Source organism: Cervus elaphus, chromosome 14 (genome assembly GCF_910594005.1).
Source record: "Cervus elaphus chromosome 14, mCerEla1.1, whole genome shotgun sequence".
In the NCBI taxonomy this organism is placed as follows: Eukaryota; Metazoa; Chordata; class Mammalia; order Artiodactyla; family Cervidae; genus Cervus; species Cervus elaphus.
In genome coordinates, this window is record NC_057828.1 from 64,258,762 (window position 1) to 64,277,476 (window position 18,715).

Below are 18,715 nucleotides of genomic sequence, written 5' to 3' on the forward strand. Positions count from 1 at the left end.
GCGACCCCATGAATTGCAGCACGCCAGGCCTCCCTGTCCATCACCAACTCCTGGAGTTTACTCAGACTCATGCCCATCCAGTCGGTGTTGCCAACCAGCCATCTCATCCTCTGTCGTCCCCTTCTCCTCCTGTCCCCAATCCCTCCCAGCATCAGGGTCTTTTCCAGTGAATCAACTCTTCACATAAGGTGGCCAAAGTAGTGGAGTTTCAGCTTCAGCATCAGTCTTTCCAATGAACACCCAGGACTGATCTCCTTGAGGACGGACTGGTTGGATCTCCTTGCAGTCCAAGGGACTCTCAAGAGTCTTCTCCAACACCACAGTTCAAAAGCATCAATTTTTCGGCACTCAGCTTTCTTCACAGTCCAACTCTTACATCCATACATGACCACTGGAAAAACCATAGCCTTGACCAGATGGACGTTTGTTGGCAAACTAATGTCTCTGCTTTTTAATATGCTATCTAGGTTGGTCATAACTTTCCTTCCAAGGAGTAAGCGTCTTTTAATTTCATGGCTGCAGTCACCATCTGCAGTGATTTTGGAGCCCCCCAAAATAAAGTCTGACACTGTTTCCACTGTTTCCCCATCTATTTCCCATGAGGTGATGGGACCAGATGCCATGATCTTAGTTTTCTGAATGTTAAGCTTTAAGCCAACTTTTTCACTCTCCTCTTTCACTTTCATCAAGAGCCTTTTTAGTTCCTCTTCACTTTCTGCCATAAGGGTGGTGTCATCTGCATATCTGAGGTTATTGATATTTCTCCCGGCAATTAGGCCAGCGTAATTGATGGATATAGAAGTCAGGAGACCGTTACATTTGAGAAGAAGGAGATGATTCCTAGGAAGGGATGTGAGGGAAGCCTGGTTTTATCTGGATGCTGGCTGCACAGTTATGTACACTTTGAAAAAATCCACTGAGGGTGGTGCCCTTATGATTTATGAATGTTTCAGTACAACATCCACCCAGGTGCCTGGGGGCTGCTACTGCAGAGGCAGGAGTTCGGTGTCAGCGTTCCCTGCCCTCATTTTTCTTCTCATGTGTCCCCTACCTCTTGGCACTTCTTAATCTTTTTTTTTTTTTAATTGAAGTGTAGCTGATTTACAGCATGTTAGTTTCAGGTGCATAGCACAGCAGTTCGGTTACATGCATGCACACGCGCGCGCACACACACATATATCGATCAATTCTTTTTCAGATTCTTTTCCTTTACAGGTTTTCACAAAACACTGAATAGAGTTTCCTTTGCTATACAGTAGGTCCCTGTCAGTTTTCTATTTTATATATAGTAACGTGTATAGTAATCTCAAGCTTCTAATTTACCCCACTATCCCCCTTTCTGCTTTGGTAAGCATAAACTTGTTTTTTATGATTGTGAGCACTTCTTAATTTAAACCTTTTCCTCTTCTCCCTTTCCCCTCCATAATAAACCTTTCCTCTGCCTTTCTAACCTCTGCTGCCATTGCCAAGGTAGTTTCCTAGACTCATGTGATGCTTTACTCTGAAAGCTTCAGCAAATCCTTTGCTGACTTCCTGAACCAGATCAGATGCACCTTCAGGTCAGCTCCCGGAGTGATCCTTCATCACCCTCCCCTCAGTTTAAAGTCAAACAGGCTGTGTGAGCTCACTTATTTAATGGGGGTCTCCCCATTATACTACTTCATGTGGACCAGGACCTGGGACTGTTCTGTCCATCATTTGTCCCCAGTATCTAGGAGAATATCTGTCACTTGGTATTAATACATGGTCCACACATTTGTCGTACAAACCATGACTTCTGGTGCTGGGCCGTGGACTTCAAGTCTCTCGGGATGAAAAGGAGGCATTCACTTGGTGCTGGAATGAAGTGCGGGCCTAGGGGAGGCCAGCAAGCTGGGCAATGATGGGTGCCCAGGTATCATACCATCAGGGAAGGTGGAATTGTGGAATTGTCTTTGGTCTCTGCCCCTTTCCTTTATTCCACTCTTGCCCTCTCTGAATTTTCTTTCCCTGGAGCGGTCAGCAGAGGCCTTGGACTTTTTTTTTTGGTCTCACCACATGGCATGCAAGATCCTAGTTCCCTGACAAGGGATTGGACTTGTGCTCCCTGCAGTGGAAGTGTGGCATCTTCACCAGTAGACCACCAGGGAAGTCCCCTTGGACAGATGTTTCTGTGGAGATGAATGGCCTGGCCTCTTTGACAGCCCAGGGCTGCTGCTGCAGCCATCCCTTGACTTGAGTCCAGTTGGTAATTCCAAAGCTGTCTTTGAGACAAGAATCTCTAAGCCAGTAGTTCTCAATAGCAAGCCGTTTTTGCCCCCTTGGGACGTCTGGCAGTTCTGAAGCCACTTTGTGTTGTCACAACTGGGAAAAATGCTGTTGGCATCTAATAGGTAGAAACCAGGGATCCTGCAAATGCAGTGAACAGGACAGTGTCCTCCTCCCCAAGCCAGCCTTGAATCATCCAGCCCAAGACACTAGTGACGCGCTGGCCGAGGAACCCTGCTGGGGGCCAGGCTGGGGGTTGCCTGCTGGCGCCTCTAGCCTGGGGAGTAGGTGTATCTGAGAGACCTTTTCTCCCCCCTGAAAGGACCCTTTTTTCCCCTGAAAGAACCCCCATATTTTCCCAGTCCCAACTTATCAGCCTCCCAATTCTGCAGCCGTAGGTCATTCAGCCTCCCTGGTGGAAGCTGCTCTGTGAAAGGCGTGGACATCCAGGAGGAGGCTCTTCAGCCTGTTTTCCACAGAGCCCTGTGGAACCCTGATAGAGACCTGCTTCCAACTACGGAGGCTAGCCCTACCTTCAGCCTTGTGCCTGGAAAACCCTGGGACCCCCTGCCTCCTGCCATCCTCATGCCCATCTTTCTCTCCAGTCTAGCTCCTCCCACCCCTGCCCTCCCCCATCGCCCCCATCCCCCGGAGATTAATGTGATAATTGCCATGTGTGCCTGTTTGCCCAGGGAGTGGGTGGGCTCACCACCCCCAGTCAGGCAGGTTCCCAGAGGAACACATTCCCACTGTGTCAGGCCTGCTACCCGCTGAGCACTGCGTGCGCAGGTGGGCCGCCGCCTCCGATGCGCTCTCTGTCTGTCATCACCCCCGCCCCGCACACGTGTGCGTGTGTGTGTCACTCAGGGAGCGGGGAGGGGAGAGAAGTGGAGGACAGCCAGCCTGTCGAGTCTAGGGGCTTGACTGGGTCAGTGGGAGGAGACTCAGCATCTTAAATAAGAGGACACTGCTCCAAAGAAAAGCTCTCTTCGGGTACTGCCTGCCAAAGAGTAGGTGTTCCATGAATGGTGGGGAAGGAGGAGGCTGGAATGCGTTGTCAAGCCTTCTTTGCAAGGAGGGGCTGGTTTATACTTAAGCTGCTCCATAATACTGGGCTGGGCAGGGAAGCTTCCACCGTGAGACTCTCTCTCTCCTGGAGCCAGAAATCAGTGGACCGTGTTGGGAGAGCTGTGGTTCTTCTTTCCCTCATTCTTGCAGGGAGTTCTTAGTGTGACTGTTCCAGTCCCTGAGGGAAGAATCAGTAGGGAGAATGAAGTGTGATGCACCCACATCCAAGGTGCTTGGGATCACAGAAGCTGGGCGGGTGGGTACCAGGGAGAGAGAAGGGAAGGGGAGATGCTTCCTCTCACGTAGGCAGCCCCTTTGCTCTCCCACCACCTACTGTGTCACAGACATGCATGCCCACCCTGAGAGGGAGCACAGTCCCTACTCTCGAGCTGAACTGGCAACTTTCTGCTTGGCGCTCCTGACTCCCACCTCATATGGTGTCAGGGCACTTGCTGCCTTCAGAGTTGTTGAGTGCTTTCTTCTTCCATCTCAAAAGATACTGCAGTAGTTGTCTCTCCTACACTGGACAATTTTAAGGTTGTAATAATGATGAATCAGAAAGAGATTGAAACTCTAATTAGCATCAGAAAGAACCTTGCCATTTTGGAGGAGGGAGGCGTGAAGTCCCAAACTTGCCCACTTCCTGCTGAGGTTTGTTCCCTTGTCTTAGTGGACCTGTCATTGATCCACCGACAGGCACGGGAGGTGAGGCTGTAAGGCCACCTGGAGAGGAAGGATGGGAGGGGAAGATCTAAGAGAAGCCGGAGGGAGAGGAGGAAGGTGTTAAGAGGGTGCAGCAGGTCTATTAAAAGGTTTGTGAATAATCTAGGGGAGCCGTCAAGCTGCTTTCTCCAGAAAACCCTTTCAAGCTGTCAGTCATCCTTAATAACCCCCTAGGGCATGATGCCGGGGTCCTCCCGGATATTCTTTTTCTCCTTCTCTTTCTTTTCTCATCTTCTCCTTCCACAGGCTCCAATACCATGGTGGATGACTTTTTTAAACGCAATTCAGATAAAGCTTGGGGAGAATATCAGAATGAATTTATTTTTGGCATATTTTAAACCCGAGAATCATTTTACTCAAATCATGGTCATTTATTGATTGGCTGAGCACCTGTGTGTGCCAAACACTTTGTCAGGTGCCAGGTACAGAAATGAGCAGACAGTGAAGTATCTTGCCTAAATGTAGGTTAAAGCAAAACCAAAACATTCTCACAACACTCTGAGTGTTTTAGAGAAGAGTTAGAAAGCACATCCCAGCCTCTGGGCCCGTGAGAGGAGTCCTTCCATCCCTGTGTTTCACGGGCCGTGTTTTCTGATATGCTAATAGGTTTCTGTTGAAAAGGAGGTTTGTAATCAAGGAATCATATGAAATGATGGAGGAAGCAACTTGAATATTATTTCTTTTGGGTGGGTCTTCTCACAGGCTAATGCAAAAATAAAATCTGCTGTGTTTCCCGAGTTTCTTTGATTCCAGAAGCTCATTTTCCACAGAACATGTGAGCATCTTACAGATCACTAGCTATAAGAAGACCACAATTTGGGAATTGTTCTTCACTCTGCAATATCTTTGGCAAATAGTCACCCAACTGAAATTGCTCTCACCATCCTCAAGACATAGCACAGTCACTCCTGGGACCAAAGAGAGCTTAAAAGCCACAATTTCATCATTGCTATTGCTGACACCAACTAATGCTTATTGGCACTTGAGCCCTGATTAGGGTACCGGGAGCAGACTGAGTTCTTGCTGCCAAAGAGGTCTAAGGGTGGGGGTGACTGTCTAAGCCACAGAGTTGTTGAAAAGACAGTTGCTCCTTGGAAGAAAAGTTATGGCCAACCTAGACATCATATTAAAAAGCAGAGACATTACTTTGCCAACAAAGGTCCGTCTAGTCAAAGCTATGGATTTTCCAGTAATCATGTATGGATGTGAGAGTTGGACTATAAAGAAAGCTGGGCACCGAAGAATTGATGCTTTTGAACTGTGGTATTGAAGAAGACTCTTGAGAGTCCCTTAGACTGCAAGGAGATCCAACCAGTCCATCCTAAAGGAAACCAGTCCTGAATATCCATTGGAAGTACTGATGCTGAAGCTCAAACTCCAATATTTTGGCCACTTGATGTGGAGAACTGACTCACTTGAAAAGACCCTGATGCTGGGAAGGATTGAAGGTGGGAGGAGAAGGGAACAACAGAGGATGAGCTGTTTGGATGGCGTCACCAACTCAATGGACATGAGTTTAGTAAACTCCAGGAGTTGGTGATGGACAGGAGGCCTGGCATACTGTGATTCAGGGGGTCGCAAAGAGTTGGACACGACTGAATAACTGAATTGAACTGATGTCCATTCAAACCCCCTGTAGGCCTTGGCATCTAGTTCTTTTGCATCTTCCTTCTGATACCAGGAGTGGTTTCCTCTAAGGTCTGGCCCGCATCTTCTTTGTTTGCATTTGACTCACCAGACCTGTTGAACCAAAACACTAGCTCTTATTTACTGAAATTGTCAGGTCTCTTCTTTTGTTCATTCAGTTCAGAAGGTGTTTGTTTTTATCTCTTATTCTGCTTCGTTTGCAAACATACCTCTCTGAACAGTGTAGGGGCAAGACAAAGAGACAAGTTTGGTGAAAGAGGTTGCCTTAGAAGCTGTTTTTTAATGGAAAAATCTATTGTGCAGTGATATTGCCATGATCAGTGGGAGGCTGTATTTTATAGGCTGACATATTTGATTGGGAGGCAGAAGGAAAATGAGATAATTTGGGGGAAAAACAAGATAGAATGTCATAGAAGTCCACGGGAAGCAGGAAGATGATGAATCAAAATATATTGGCAAAGTGAGAGGGAGAAAAAGGTACATCAGGACAAGAAACACTTTGCCATAGAAATTCTGAGTTCGGATCTTCATTTTGCTAATTTAGTGTGTGAATTTTAGGCATGGCGTTTGATTTGGATGGCCTTGTTTCTCCAGTGAATTGGGAATAAGATATCTTTCTAGAAACTGTTGAGTTTCAAACAAGTATTAAAGTTTGTGTGTGAGAGTAGGATGGGATTGGGAGGGATTTCAAAGCCCTATGTATGCAAAATGTAATTCAAGTGGACTAATTAGGAAGATTTGGGGTTGATATCATGGGGAGAGAGAGTCAAGGGAAAGCTGAGTTGAGAGATCCAAGTGTTAGATGGGACTTTCAAAATGTTCCAAAACCGTTTCAAGGTGCTTAATGAGAAATCCTACCAAGAGTTGATTTTTCTCTTTCTTGAGCCACGTGGTGTGATCCTCCCTCAACCTCTACCATTCAGAGACCTGGCGTCACACTTGTGGTATTAGAATCCAGAATGTGGATTTCCATGCAGGGTTTAGTTCACGATGTGTTAGCATTACAGAGAGAATAAGGGATCCCTTTTCAAGTCTAGATTTATTCCTTGTTTTTCCAGAGTCTTCCCAGGGCCTGGCCTGGTCTAGCTGTGTACTGTTGGACCATGATGTGATGGAAGAAAGAAAGCCAGAGCCCAGGGTCAGGAGCTGAGCAGGACGTGGATAACACTCATCTCTTCCAAGCAACCTGTCATAGCCTTTACCAAAATCCCTGGACTAAAATGATGGACGTACCTTGCCTCTGTCTTTTGAAAATTTGCCTAATTTAGAGTAGAAAGGCTTAGAACCCACATCACCGAACACTGTAAAACCAGTGATTATTTGTGTGATCTTAGAAAAATATTTGACCTTTCTGGACTGTTATCCATTGGGTGAGGATATTAGACTATTCAAATGCAGGCTATTGTATGACAGTGACATGGTGCCCTGCACAGTATACATGGGAGAATGAGTTAATCTATAATCACATCAAATCGGGAGTGAAGCAATGCAGTGTATGTTTGTATTGCACTGTGCTTGTTGCATAACCTTCCATGTGAAGCTGTGGGAATGGAGGCCTTCACCTGGCAGATGGTTTTGATGAAGTATAATACTAAAGAACCATTTTTCTTTCTTTCAGACCAATGATGCCTTAGGAGCCACCTGGAATTGGCTGTACTTCATCCCCCTCATCATCATTGGATCCTTCTTTGTTCTCAACCTCGTCCTGGGAGTGCTTTCCGGGTAAGCCAGATGTTTCTCTTTTCTCTTCTCTCTGACTATAAACTAATGCTCTGGACTTCTTGCAAATTCGTTCATGCAACCCTCATTTACTGAGCAGCCCCTTTGGGCCAAAAGCTGCTCTAGATGCTGGGAATACAGTCGTTTTAATCATCTTTAGTATTCTTAGGAATTAAAAATCTTAAGTTGGTACAACATTGAACATGACATGTAGTGAGGGTCCATTTATCCATTCTTTCATTCCATCACTCAAAAGAGACCATTTTTGTTAAATGCTGTACTGGTTGTTAGGCATATAATGTTTAATAAGATACAGACTGTATCCTCAAAAAGTTCTTAATCTATCTTGTATTGGACATCAAATTTCATATTTGTGGCTTGAATTACTGTACATCAGTTAACAAACATTCAGTGTTCATTGCCATGATAAGCATTACAAGGAGCACATAAAGTTTAAGGCATAGTTTTTGCCCTTAAAAAACTTATGTTTTGCTGAAAAGACAACAACAACACTTGAAACAGTTAGGGAGCAGAAGTTTGTTTACTTGCTAATATAAGTTATAGTTCATTTGTTTGGGGAAGGGACAAATCTATATAGTCTGAAGTTATCAGGAATGGTTTCATAAAGGATTGGGATTTTGTTTGGGATTCAAAATATGTAATAGAATAAAATAGAATACATGGGAGTGAATATTCCAGAAAGGGGAGCACCCCCCATAAGCCAACATGACGAAATGGGATTTGTTATGGAGAGTGAGAAGACTATGATGTGACCTAATTTAACTTAAGTGGAAATTTCACTTTGGGAATTGAAAGGAGAAAATAGAAGGGCAAAAACAGGGTTGTAGAGGGTCTTCTGTTTTCTGAGCAAAACTGAACATAATTTCTTGTCTGAATGGCAAACGTTCTTGAAATGGAAATTTATAAAGTGGTGCTTCTGTTTAAGCATGGTGGATTGAACCAAGTTGGCTATCTCTTGTGCATCCACAAACACAGGAAATAAATTTTGAGAAGGACGCAGTGACAGAGAGAATAGGAGAGGGTATGAAAACAAATGAGAGTTGCCAACAAAATGTCTGAGACAGAGAGTAAATGATAACTAATCTAGTGGCATGAAAGCTGAGGCTCCATTAACTACAATGAGGAATGCCAAAAAAGGGTCAGGAATTGAGGCATCATGTAAAGCTGGATTATGGGGGATGCTAAACAAGATTTTTCATAAATCCTTGTGAGGAACATTTAGATATGTCCTCCCCTCAACCAAACAGTACTCATAGGTGTCTGCCCCACCCAACCCCACACTGCCCTAGTTAGAAGACTTCCTCTCTCTCAAGGCTGAATCAGAAAAGCTTGGGTTTGTGGACACACAGGAGATGACCAACTTGGTTCAACCCACCATGTTTAAACAGAGTTTAATATTAGATGGGGTTGATCTCTTATAATGAAAGCAGAAGTATTATATGAAAGTCCACAAACTGGATGTCATGTTTCCAGCCCAATTCTACTGCTTGGCTCTCAGAACTGTAGCAGTCTGGGGAAGGAGAGGGAGAGGGTTTCACAGCATTCCTCTGTGGAAAACCATCCATCTGAAGAGAAAAGACCTTTGTATCCTGATATTTGATGGTGACCAGAAAAATGGTCTGACCCATCACTTGTGGTGAGGTTCACTTATTAGTTTCCTTTGGCTGCTGCAACAAATTATCACAAACCAGGTGGTTTAAGAGTGTGAGAGAAATTGTCTCATAGAGGTTAGAGGGCCAAAATCTGGCAGGGTGATGCTACCTCCAAGGGATCTAGGGGAGAATTTCTTTCCTCCTCCTTCCAACCTCTGTTGGCCCCAGGCATTCCTAGGCTTGTGACTATATCACTCCACTCTCTGCCTCTGTGGCTGCATTGCCTCCTATTCTGTCTAAAACCTCCTTCTGTCTCTCTCTTATGAGGACACTTGTTGGATTTAGTGTCATCTGGATGATCCAGCATGACCTCTTCATCTCAAGATCCTTAATTACATTACCTTTTTCCAAATAAGGGAGTGTTCACAGATTCCAGGAATTAGCATGTGGACGCATCTTTGGGAGAGGCAAGTACTAGTCATCCATTGCTGCTGCTGCTAAATTGCTTCAGTTGTGTCCAACTCTGTGTGACCCCATAGATGGTAGCCCACGAGGCTTCTCCGTCCCTGGGATTCTCCAGGCAAGAATACTGGAGTGGGTTGCCATTTCCTTCTCCAATGCATGAAAGTGAAAAATGAAAGTGAAGTTGCTTAGTCATGTCCGACTCCTAGGGACCCCATGGACTGCAGCCTACCAGGCTCCTCCATCCATGGGATTTTCCAGGCAAGAGTACTGGAGTGGGTTGCCATTGCCTTCTCTGAGTCATCCACTACACCCCCTGCCCCATTCTATATGCCCCAACCATTCACAGGAGCTTCCAAGAAGCCTTTTGTGCCTTGATCTTAAATATGAACACAGTTAGGGGTCATCAGCATTCAAAGAAAAGGTCCAACACGAAGACAAATCAAAATAATAAATAAGTAGAAGGAGCTTGAGGGAATATGAATAATGAAGGGAGCAGAAAGTAATTTTTTAAAAGCATAATTAATATCAGCAGAGATAGAAGAGATTATCCACAAGATATTAGATTGCTATGAAAAAGAACACTTAGCAGTTAAGAGCATTTGGAAATTAATGTAAAAGAATTAATGTAAAATTTATATTAATGTACAATGAATTAATGTAAAATGTATAAAAATGTAATAAACAGTAAATGGTAGAACTATAAAGTTTAAATCGCACAGAAAGTAAAACAAAAATAAGAAAATCAAAGATTTGTTTCAACATTGAACTAATAAAAATTCCATAAAGAAAATAGGGAAATGGATAGAAAGAAATTAATAAAGAAAAATACCAAAGATGTTCTTAGAACTAGTAAACTCACATTGCCAAATTTAAAAGATCTGTTGATACATGTGCAAAGACACTCTTTCTGTCATTAGGTTTTTATAGTGGAGACTTAGCGAAAATCTGGGTATCCATAACTAAGAGAGTAGTGAGCTTTCTCTTGGATGCAGACCATGACATATTATGTGGCAGTTAGGAGCAACAAAGACCATGTACACATTGAAAGCAGAGTTTAGTGAAAACAAGAAGGAAACAGTATAGTATCATCCACATAAATTAAAAATGTACACAGTTTGTAAAAATTCATTAAAAATATACACTGAATATAATGTAACAGTTATTTATATGGCAAGGAAATGGGAGGTGGGTATGGAGATAACTGAGAATGGATGAATTAATAAGAAAAATGCCCACTGACAACTCAACACAATGAAAGAGAAAAGAGCACTCCAAGATAAATCATGACATTTCAGAGCATCTGAGTAAGATAATATTCTGTAAGCTTCTGGTGATTATTAAGGGGATGAATTTTATTTGTAAAGAATCTGGAGTTAGGATGGCTTTGGAGTTAGGATGGCTTTGAACTTCTCAATGATATTGAAAGTTAGGAACCAATAGAAAACCTCCTAAAACTTTCTGAAGGAAAAAAATTTCCAAGATAGGATTCAATACCTAGCCAAAATAGCAGTTATTTGTGAGGATGAAATTGCCGTACTTGGAGACACTCTTTCTGAAGAAGTTACTGGAGAATGCGAGTCACTAAAAATAAGGAATTCATTGAGAAGGGAGAAGGACATATGCTACTCATGGAAACAAGAGATTCATTAGAGAGGAAGAAAGTTTTCCAGGATGATGATGAAGGGAAGTCTAGGATGCTAACTGTCCGAAAGTCTAGGGAACACCAAGTTCAGACTTGAGTAGAATGACAGAAGGCTCTAAAAACGATATCTTTAAGAAAAAATGGAATTAATAATTCCCAATGTGTATTAGTATAGTTAGAAAAGTTTAATGTTTTTTCCAAAACTATATATAAGTATTTGTATGTATTTGCACACACATACATCAATCTAAGCAATGAATTCCACAGAATACAGAAGTGTTATCATCAAAAGAATATAAGCAAAGTAGGTACTCCGTACAGCTCAACTGTCAGTCAGGTGTGCATTGTTCACACTGGATTTTGAGATAGCCCCCATGGTGCTATGGTTGCCTTGAGAGCATAAGAGAGAATAAGTAGGGGGAGGAGAAGGGAATGTCAGAGACTGAAATCTTGGGTTCCACAGTGGGAAAGTCCTTAAGCAATACCTAAAATGGAAAGATTAAGAAGTAGCAGTTGTATAAGTATAATATTTAGAAAATTGGAAATGAGTATTAGAAGAAGCAGGTAAAAGAATTACAAGTGGTTGCCTATGGGGAGTCAGATTTAGGGGTGAGAAAGGGTGAGGCTGTGGGCTGCTGTTTTTTCACTATAAGCTTTAAAAAATATTTGACTTTAAAGCACAACATGCATAACTTTGAGAAAAATAGAAATTAAATTTTATAATGATCATATACACACACAAAAGTATAGGACAAAAGGTCTGTATGAGACATTGACCTGAGGAAGAGACCAATCTCTCTTCCCCAGGAAGAGGATTGGCCTGGGGAGAGACCAGATGCAGGAAGATTAAGAGAAAACCCTGATGTATTAGTCAACTCTGTAGTAGTAAGAGCCTTGGGTGACTTGTGAAATGGTTATGAAGGAAAAACAGGAGACAGTGTGAAGGAGTTCTTAATAGTGTGTGTCTGGAGCGGAGAGTCACAGATGTAATAGGATTTCTTAAGTAGGTGCTCATTCAGTGAGCGTTCGTTGACATCCTTTATGTTCAATAGGTAATTGTCTCCACATATCCTGTAGCTGCAACTCAAGTCTTCTATTTTAATGGCTGCCCAGGATGGGTCTGACCACAGACTTCTTTCTTCTTGTATTTCTACTGAGGGGATAATCTCCCATTTGTATAATCTTATCTGCTACATTTTGTCCTTACTTATTTCCTAAGTGTGTCGATGTTTTAGTTGGAAAAATTCAAGTCAGATTCTCACTTTTGAATAACAAGTCAGTGATGTTCCAGATAAAGTTCCGATATGGGTTGAGAATGTGTCTTGACAGAGCTGGAAGGGGACAGAACACTGGCGCTGAAAGACAGTCCTGTGTCTGACTGTGTCTGCTCTGATGTACTAGCGCTAGTTTGGAATTGCCTGTTTGAATTCTACATATTTACCCTGGTGGGAAAGCATGGTAGGTTGGAAGAAGTGCGAACTTTGGCATCTGATAGTCATGTTGTTTAGTCACTAAGTCGTGTCCGACTCTGCGACCCTGTGGACTGCAGCATGACAGGCTTCCCTGTCCTTCACCATCTCATGGAGTTGGCTCAAACTCATGTCCATTGAGTCGAAGATGCCATCCAACCATCTTATCCTCTGTCGTCCCCTTTTCCTCCTGCCCTCAATCTTTCTCAGCATCAAGGTCTTTTCTGGTGAGTTAGCTCTTTGCATCAGGTGGCTGAAGTATTGGAGCTTCAGCCTCAGTTCTTGCAATGAATATTGAGGGTTGATTTCCTTTAGGGTTGACTGGTTTGATCTCCCTTGCTGTCCAAGGGACTCTCAAGAGTCGTCTCCACCACTGCAGTTTGAAAGCATCAGTTTGGTGCTCAGCCTTCTTTATGGTCCAGCTCTCACATCCATACATGACTACTGGAAAAACCATAGCTTTGACTCTGTGGACCTTTGTCGGCAAAGTGATGTCTCTGCTTTTAAATGTGCGGTCTAGGTTTGTCATGGTTTTTTCTTCCATGGGTGAAATCCTAACCCTGCTGCTTATTAGTGTGCATTTGGACGTTACTCTGGGCCTGCTTCCTCCCCTGTGAAATGGGATAGCAATATCCCTCTCCCAGGCTGAGGCCCAGCTATGGCATGGAGTAGCTGTCAGCTCTTACCCCATCTGATAATATTGATGCTCATTTTCTCTCACTGTTAGGTGCAGGTGGCTATCATCCAAGTAGCAGCGTGTGATATTGGGCTCGAGCCCACTGTCAGACTGTGAGCTCCTCTCTGACCGGAAGGCGGCCTCCTCTGGTTGGGAGATGAAACAGAAGTAGCATGGCACATGCCTCCTTAGCACTTCTGGAGAAGGTTCGGAGGTGACAGCAGCAGCTGGGAACAGCTGGTGTGAAGACATTCTGACATTTAAAAGAGTGTTAACAATAGGAGCCTTGTGGACTGGAGCTGGCATAGTTCTGTCCTGGTTTCTCCTTCTCCTGATACTCAACACCTATGTGGTTCCACTGGTGTGTCTGTAGACGGTTCGGCAGCAGCTAGTTCTGTGTACAGGGTGGTGGGGGTGTGGGTTCTCTCTCTCGCTTTGTCTGGTTCTCACATGCCCCTGAATGGGGATGTAGGTGTTCTGCTTGGAGTAAGGGGTTGGTTGGGAGTTGCATGTATAAACCAGGGAGAAGGTTGAAGGTTTTATCTCTGGGGCACGTGTTCCCTGTGACCTGCAGGCAGTTTAATGTTAGGCCCTGAGGCTTCCTAAAGCAGAAAAAGAGCTATGGAAGGAGGAGATCCTATTGGGCAAATGATAAGAGTCCAGTAAGGGAGGGCAGGTAGCCCACACGAGTGCTCATGACCCACCAGGTGTGAAAGTGACTGTGGCACCCATCCTAGAAGCACAGGCCTAGGTGGGTAGAGGGCTCAGAGGTATGTTTGAGAGTCTCAGTGTATTTAAACAGGAACTGTGGATAGCTTTGTCGCATTTTTACTTGTCTTGGAGGAAATGGGATTTGATGAAAACTATTAGCTTAGGCTTGAAGAGAAGCAGAGCTTCCTGTCTCCATGGAAACAAACCAGGGCTGCAGAAGCATGTCCTGAGGTGCAGTCAGGGGTGACAGGGCAGAAGGCTCATGCAAACAGAAAGTGACCCTTATCCCATTACCTCTACCCTCTGCTCCCAGGGTTTCTGGAGAGAGGGAGAGAGTCTTGAGGGAGCCATCATGCTGTCTCCAAACCAGGGCAGGGACAGCTAAGCCAGGAACTGCTGACACATGCATATACAGGGAGCGTGTGTATAAAGTATGGCATAGTTTTCAGAGCACCTTTGCTTCTTGCTCTTATATGTTCCTTGTAACAGCTGTGTGCAGTAGGTAGATACTCTATTTATTTACGGATGGAAAGAAGAGGGTTTAGAGATTCTGAGCCCCAACTAGTTACTGGCAGAGTTATGGTCAAAGGTTATAATTTCCCACCTGTGGTTAGAGACTTGTTCTGATACACCTACACCACATGGCCCATATCCAGGAATATGGGCTCCCAACATGGCATAACTAAAGAAAACCAGCTAATGGTTAACCTAGAATATCATCCTGACCATACAGATGTTGGTGCCAGTTTTAAGCTGTCCATACATTGATGCACATACTTATTCACACACACTGGTCTTCACATACACAGTGTGGCCTGATACATATAAAGTCCCTTGTACATACAAAGTCCCTTGGACTGCAAGGAGATCCAACCAGTCCATCCTAAAGGAAATCAGTCCTGAATATTCGTTGGAAGAACTGATGCTGAAGATGAAACTCCAATACTTTGGCAACCTGATGTGAAGAACTGATTCATTGGAAAAGACTCTGATGCTGGGGAAGATTGAAGGCAGCAGAAGGGGATGACAGAGGATGAGATGGTTGGATGACATCACCGGCACAATGGACACGAGTTTGAGTAGGCTCCAGTAGTGGGCGATGGACAGGGAAGCCTGGCATGCATATCTTGATTGAGTGGAGTGGCTCTTGTTACTGGCAAGATAACTATCACCAGATAACTGCTGAGGTCTGTCTTGCCACCAACTCATTTGCTGGATAGCTTTGACAAGTTCAGGGCAATTCAACAAAAGCTGATTGTATGGTTACTATGCTTAAGACACTGTACTAGACACTGAGGTTAAAGTGAAGTGAAGTCGCTTAGTTGTGTCTGACTCTTTGTGACCCCATGGACTGTAGCCTACCAGGTTCCTCCATCCATGGGATTTTCCAGGCACGAGTACTGGAGTGGGTTGCCATTTCCTTCTCCAGAAGGAAATCTCAGACACTGAGATTACAACGATGAATAAAATAAAAAGATTGTAGATTAGTTAAGGAACTCATTCAAAATTACATGTAATGGTGTCTAAATTCAATAGATCCAGAATTCTGGCCCTATCAAAAGTTTGATTCATATGTCATCTATTTTGGGCACCTACTATCTTGCGAGGCATTCTTAAGTGTACAAAGGTGAATAGGACCTAGGTCCTATCCACAAGGAAGAGGCTAAAGAATGTATCTTCAGAATTAAACCTTGAATCTCCTGAGTCACCTGCCATTGCTTCCCTCTGTATGTTAGGAGTTGGCATCTAAGTATTTCTCAGGCCTGACTTGAGATAGGAATAGCTGGTGGTCTTAGGAAGGAAGTTATTCTTGTCCAGCTCAATGGTCCAGGTGAGCATGCAACGCTCCTCTGAGGAGTTGGTGGGTATTAGTTTGGCCTGTGTGTCATGGTCCAGAGGCAAGCTGACATCAAAGGAGACTGGCTAAGATGAGCCTGTGCATAAGCCACAGGGTAATTCTTCTCCCAGGATTCTGATCCTGGAATCAGTGGGAGAAACTCAGCAAGCAGTTCCTGGGTTCTTGCTGCTCGGGGCTGGGAATGAGATCGAACAGGGACAGAGAGCTGCTGTCCTCAAGGAGCTTGTAGTCTATTAGAGACATAGCTCAGGGTGCACATTTATATTAGACGGGGGCAAGGATCAGGCAGGGCCACTTGAAGAAGATGAGTAATGGCCAGCCAGATGGGAGAAGAGCTTTCCATCAGGTTGGCTGTCAGGAACGTGTAAGAGGCTCTTCTGAGACTGTAGTGAAGCCCGCCCAGGGGGATGTAGAGGAGATGAAACTAGAGGCGAGAGGCTCATGGTGAAGGGCTCCTCCTATGGGCTAAGCTGAACCTGAGTTCCAACCTGACCCCTGGAGCTCATGGTGCGGGGTTGGTTCTCAAGCTTTAGGCGAGGAAGACCACCAGTTTGCATTTGAAGGTGATTGCCCTGGAGGAGTGAGATTGGAGACAGAGAGGCATCTTTGGAGTGACAGTTGAAGAAAGAAGCAGTGAAACAGTGAGGCAGCAGAGAGTGCAGTGGAGTAGTGATGGAGAAGGTGGACCAGATCCAGAAGATGTTGGTGGGATGGGATCTGCATGACTCGGTGACTGTATGAGTGTATCTAACCATACTGGGGGTGGAAATAAGAGGGAAGTCTCTTGGACTGCTTCTAGTATCTTTCTTCTTCTTTTTTTGGTTGTACTTGGGTCTTCATTGCTGCGTGGGCTTTTCTCTAGTTGTGGTGAGCTGGGGCTACTCTAGTTGCAGTGCGTGGGCTTCTCATTGCAGTGGCCTCTGTGGTGGCCTCTCTTGTTGCAGCGCACAGGCTCTAGGACAATCCAGCACAATAGTTGTGGTACATGGGCTCTGTAGTTGCAGCTCCCAGGCTCTAGAGCACAGGCTTAATAGCTATGGCGCCTGGGCTTGTTCCTCAGCATGTGGGATGTTCCCAGATCAGGAACTGAACCTGTGTTTCCTGCATTGGTAGGTGGATTCTTTACCACTGAGCCACCAGGAAAGCCCCTAGATTTATTTATTTTCTTTTTTGTGTTGAAGTCTAGTTGATTTATAGTATCATGTAAGTTTCAGGTGTATAGCATAGCAATTCAGTTATGTGTGTGGACACACACATACACAGACTTTTCCAGATGTTTTTCCCTTACAAGTTATTGTATAATATTGACTCTTTACCCCCAAGTTCATACTCAATAGGGCAACTAGGTAATAAAAATGACTGAGGTATAAACCAAGGCCTGGAGGGAAGAATTCTGCCACTCCGAGCTAACGCTGATTAAAGATTTACTATCTCCCAGGTACTAAAAACTTAGCATGTGTAAAGTAATTAGGTTTGGGAGTCATTTATAGAACTTGGATGTTTTCAGATGTCACTGGTAAGACTGATCATCCACCGCAACCTGTTCCCTAGAGGAAGCAGTCATGACAGACCACTGTGTTACACCCCTGTGCCTCCACACGTGGCCATCACCTTGAACACTATACTTCTTGCAGTTTCTTAGCAATGCTCTACGCTCCTGTGGTCAGGAATGAGCCCTGCCCTGTTAGCTTTTCTTGTTGAATTCCTGCTCCTCCCTCAGGGCCTATTTCAGCTTTGACTGCCTTCATGAGATCCTTCTAGATCCATACCCCTACTCCCATTCTGCAGTTGGGACTAAAATCTTTCTTCCATACGCTCCTGTCACACTGCGTTCCTGTCCATTACAACCTACCACTCATTATGTGTTGTGCTTAGTCATGTCCGACTCTTTGTGACCCCATGGACTGTAGCCCACCAGGCTCCTCTGTCCATGGGGACTCTCCAGGCAAGAATACTGGAGTGGGTTGCCATGCCCTCCTCCAGGGGATCTTCCCAACTCGGGGAATTGAACCCAGGTCTCTCATGTTGCTGGCGGATTCTTTACCAACTGAACCACCAGGGAAGCATTACTCATCATAAGATTATGCAATTTTGTTGTGTCATTTAGTAATAATAATGCTAAAGAAAAGAGTTAACTTTTATTGGAAGCTCGTTATCTTCTTGGTATTCTGCTGAATACTTTATTTGGCTGATTTTATAACAGCCTCATGAATAAGTCACTGTTGTTAGTCCCATGTTATAATAAATGGGGAAATGGAGGCTGAGAGAGTTGGAGAATCTTGCCTAAGACTGCACAGTTGACAAGGGCCAGAGCCCTCCTGTCTCCTCCTCAGGGTGCACTGTCCTTGTATTGGAGTACTGAATGTCTCCGTCACCTGTTAGATTTTGTTCCTAATGCTGGAGACGACTTTCCACAGAGTTGGACCTCTCTTAACATCTCAGTGCCTTGTTCTTGTGCTCCGTACATAATTGCTGAATTGAAGGGAAACCCAGTAACACCAGGCCCCTGTTAGGGGATTCCTTACCCTGTTGTGACCTTCTAGAGAATAATATTGCAGAGGACTGAGGAAGAGGCTGGTATCTTAAAACCCTGGAGCATAATCACTAGCACAGGAGAGCCCGGCAGAAACTCCAAAGATCTGTGAGGTGTTATAGACATGAAATTGTCACACGTTATACATTTTTTCACACCTATTGATTTTTTTCTTATAGCTAATTTCTCATGTCCTTTGCTCATTTTCCTCTAGCCATATTTATTTTTTCAAATGAACGTAAAAGATCTATTTGTATAGAGAGGAAAATAATCCATTTATATCATATGTGGCAAATATTTAGGGAACAGTCACTTAAGGATAAAGCTGTCATCCTTGTGGGAAT

General features: G+C 44.2%; 1 protein-coding gene across 3 annotated transcripts in view; it reads left to right on the plus strand.

Moving 5' to 3' along the window:
* CACNA1E (calcium voltage-gated channel subunit alpha1 E) overlaps positions 1 to 18,715 on the plus strand; it is a 412,948-nt gene that overhangs the window by 247,583 nt on the left and 146,650 nt on the right. For all 3 annotated transcript variants that reach the window (XM_043923905.1, XM_043923907.1, XM_043923906.1), the window contains exon 8: positions 7,304 to 7,407. In XM_043923905.1, the coding sequence (XP_043779840.1) occupies positions 7,304 to 7,407 (104 nt within the window). The remainder of the gene's footprint in view (positions 1 to 7,303; positions 7,408 to 18,715) is intronic.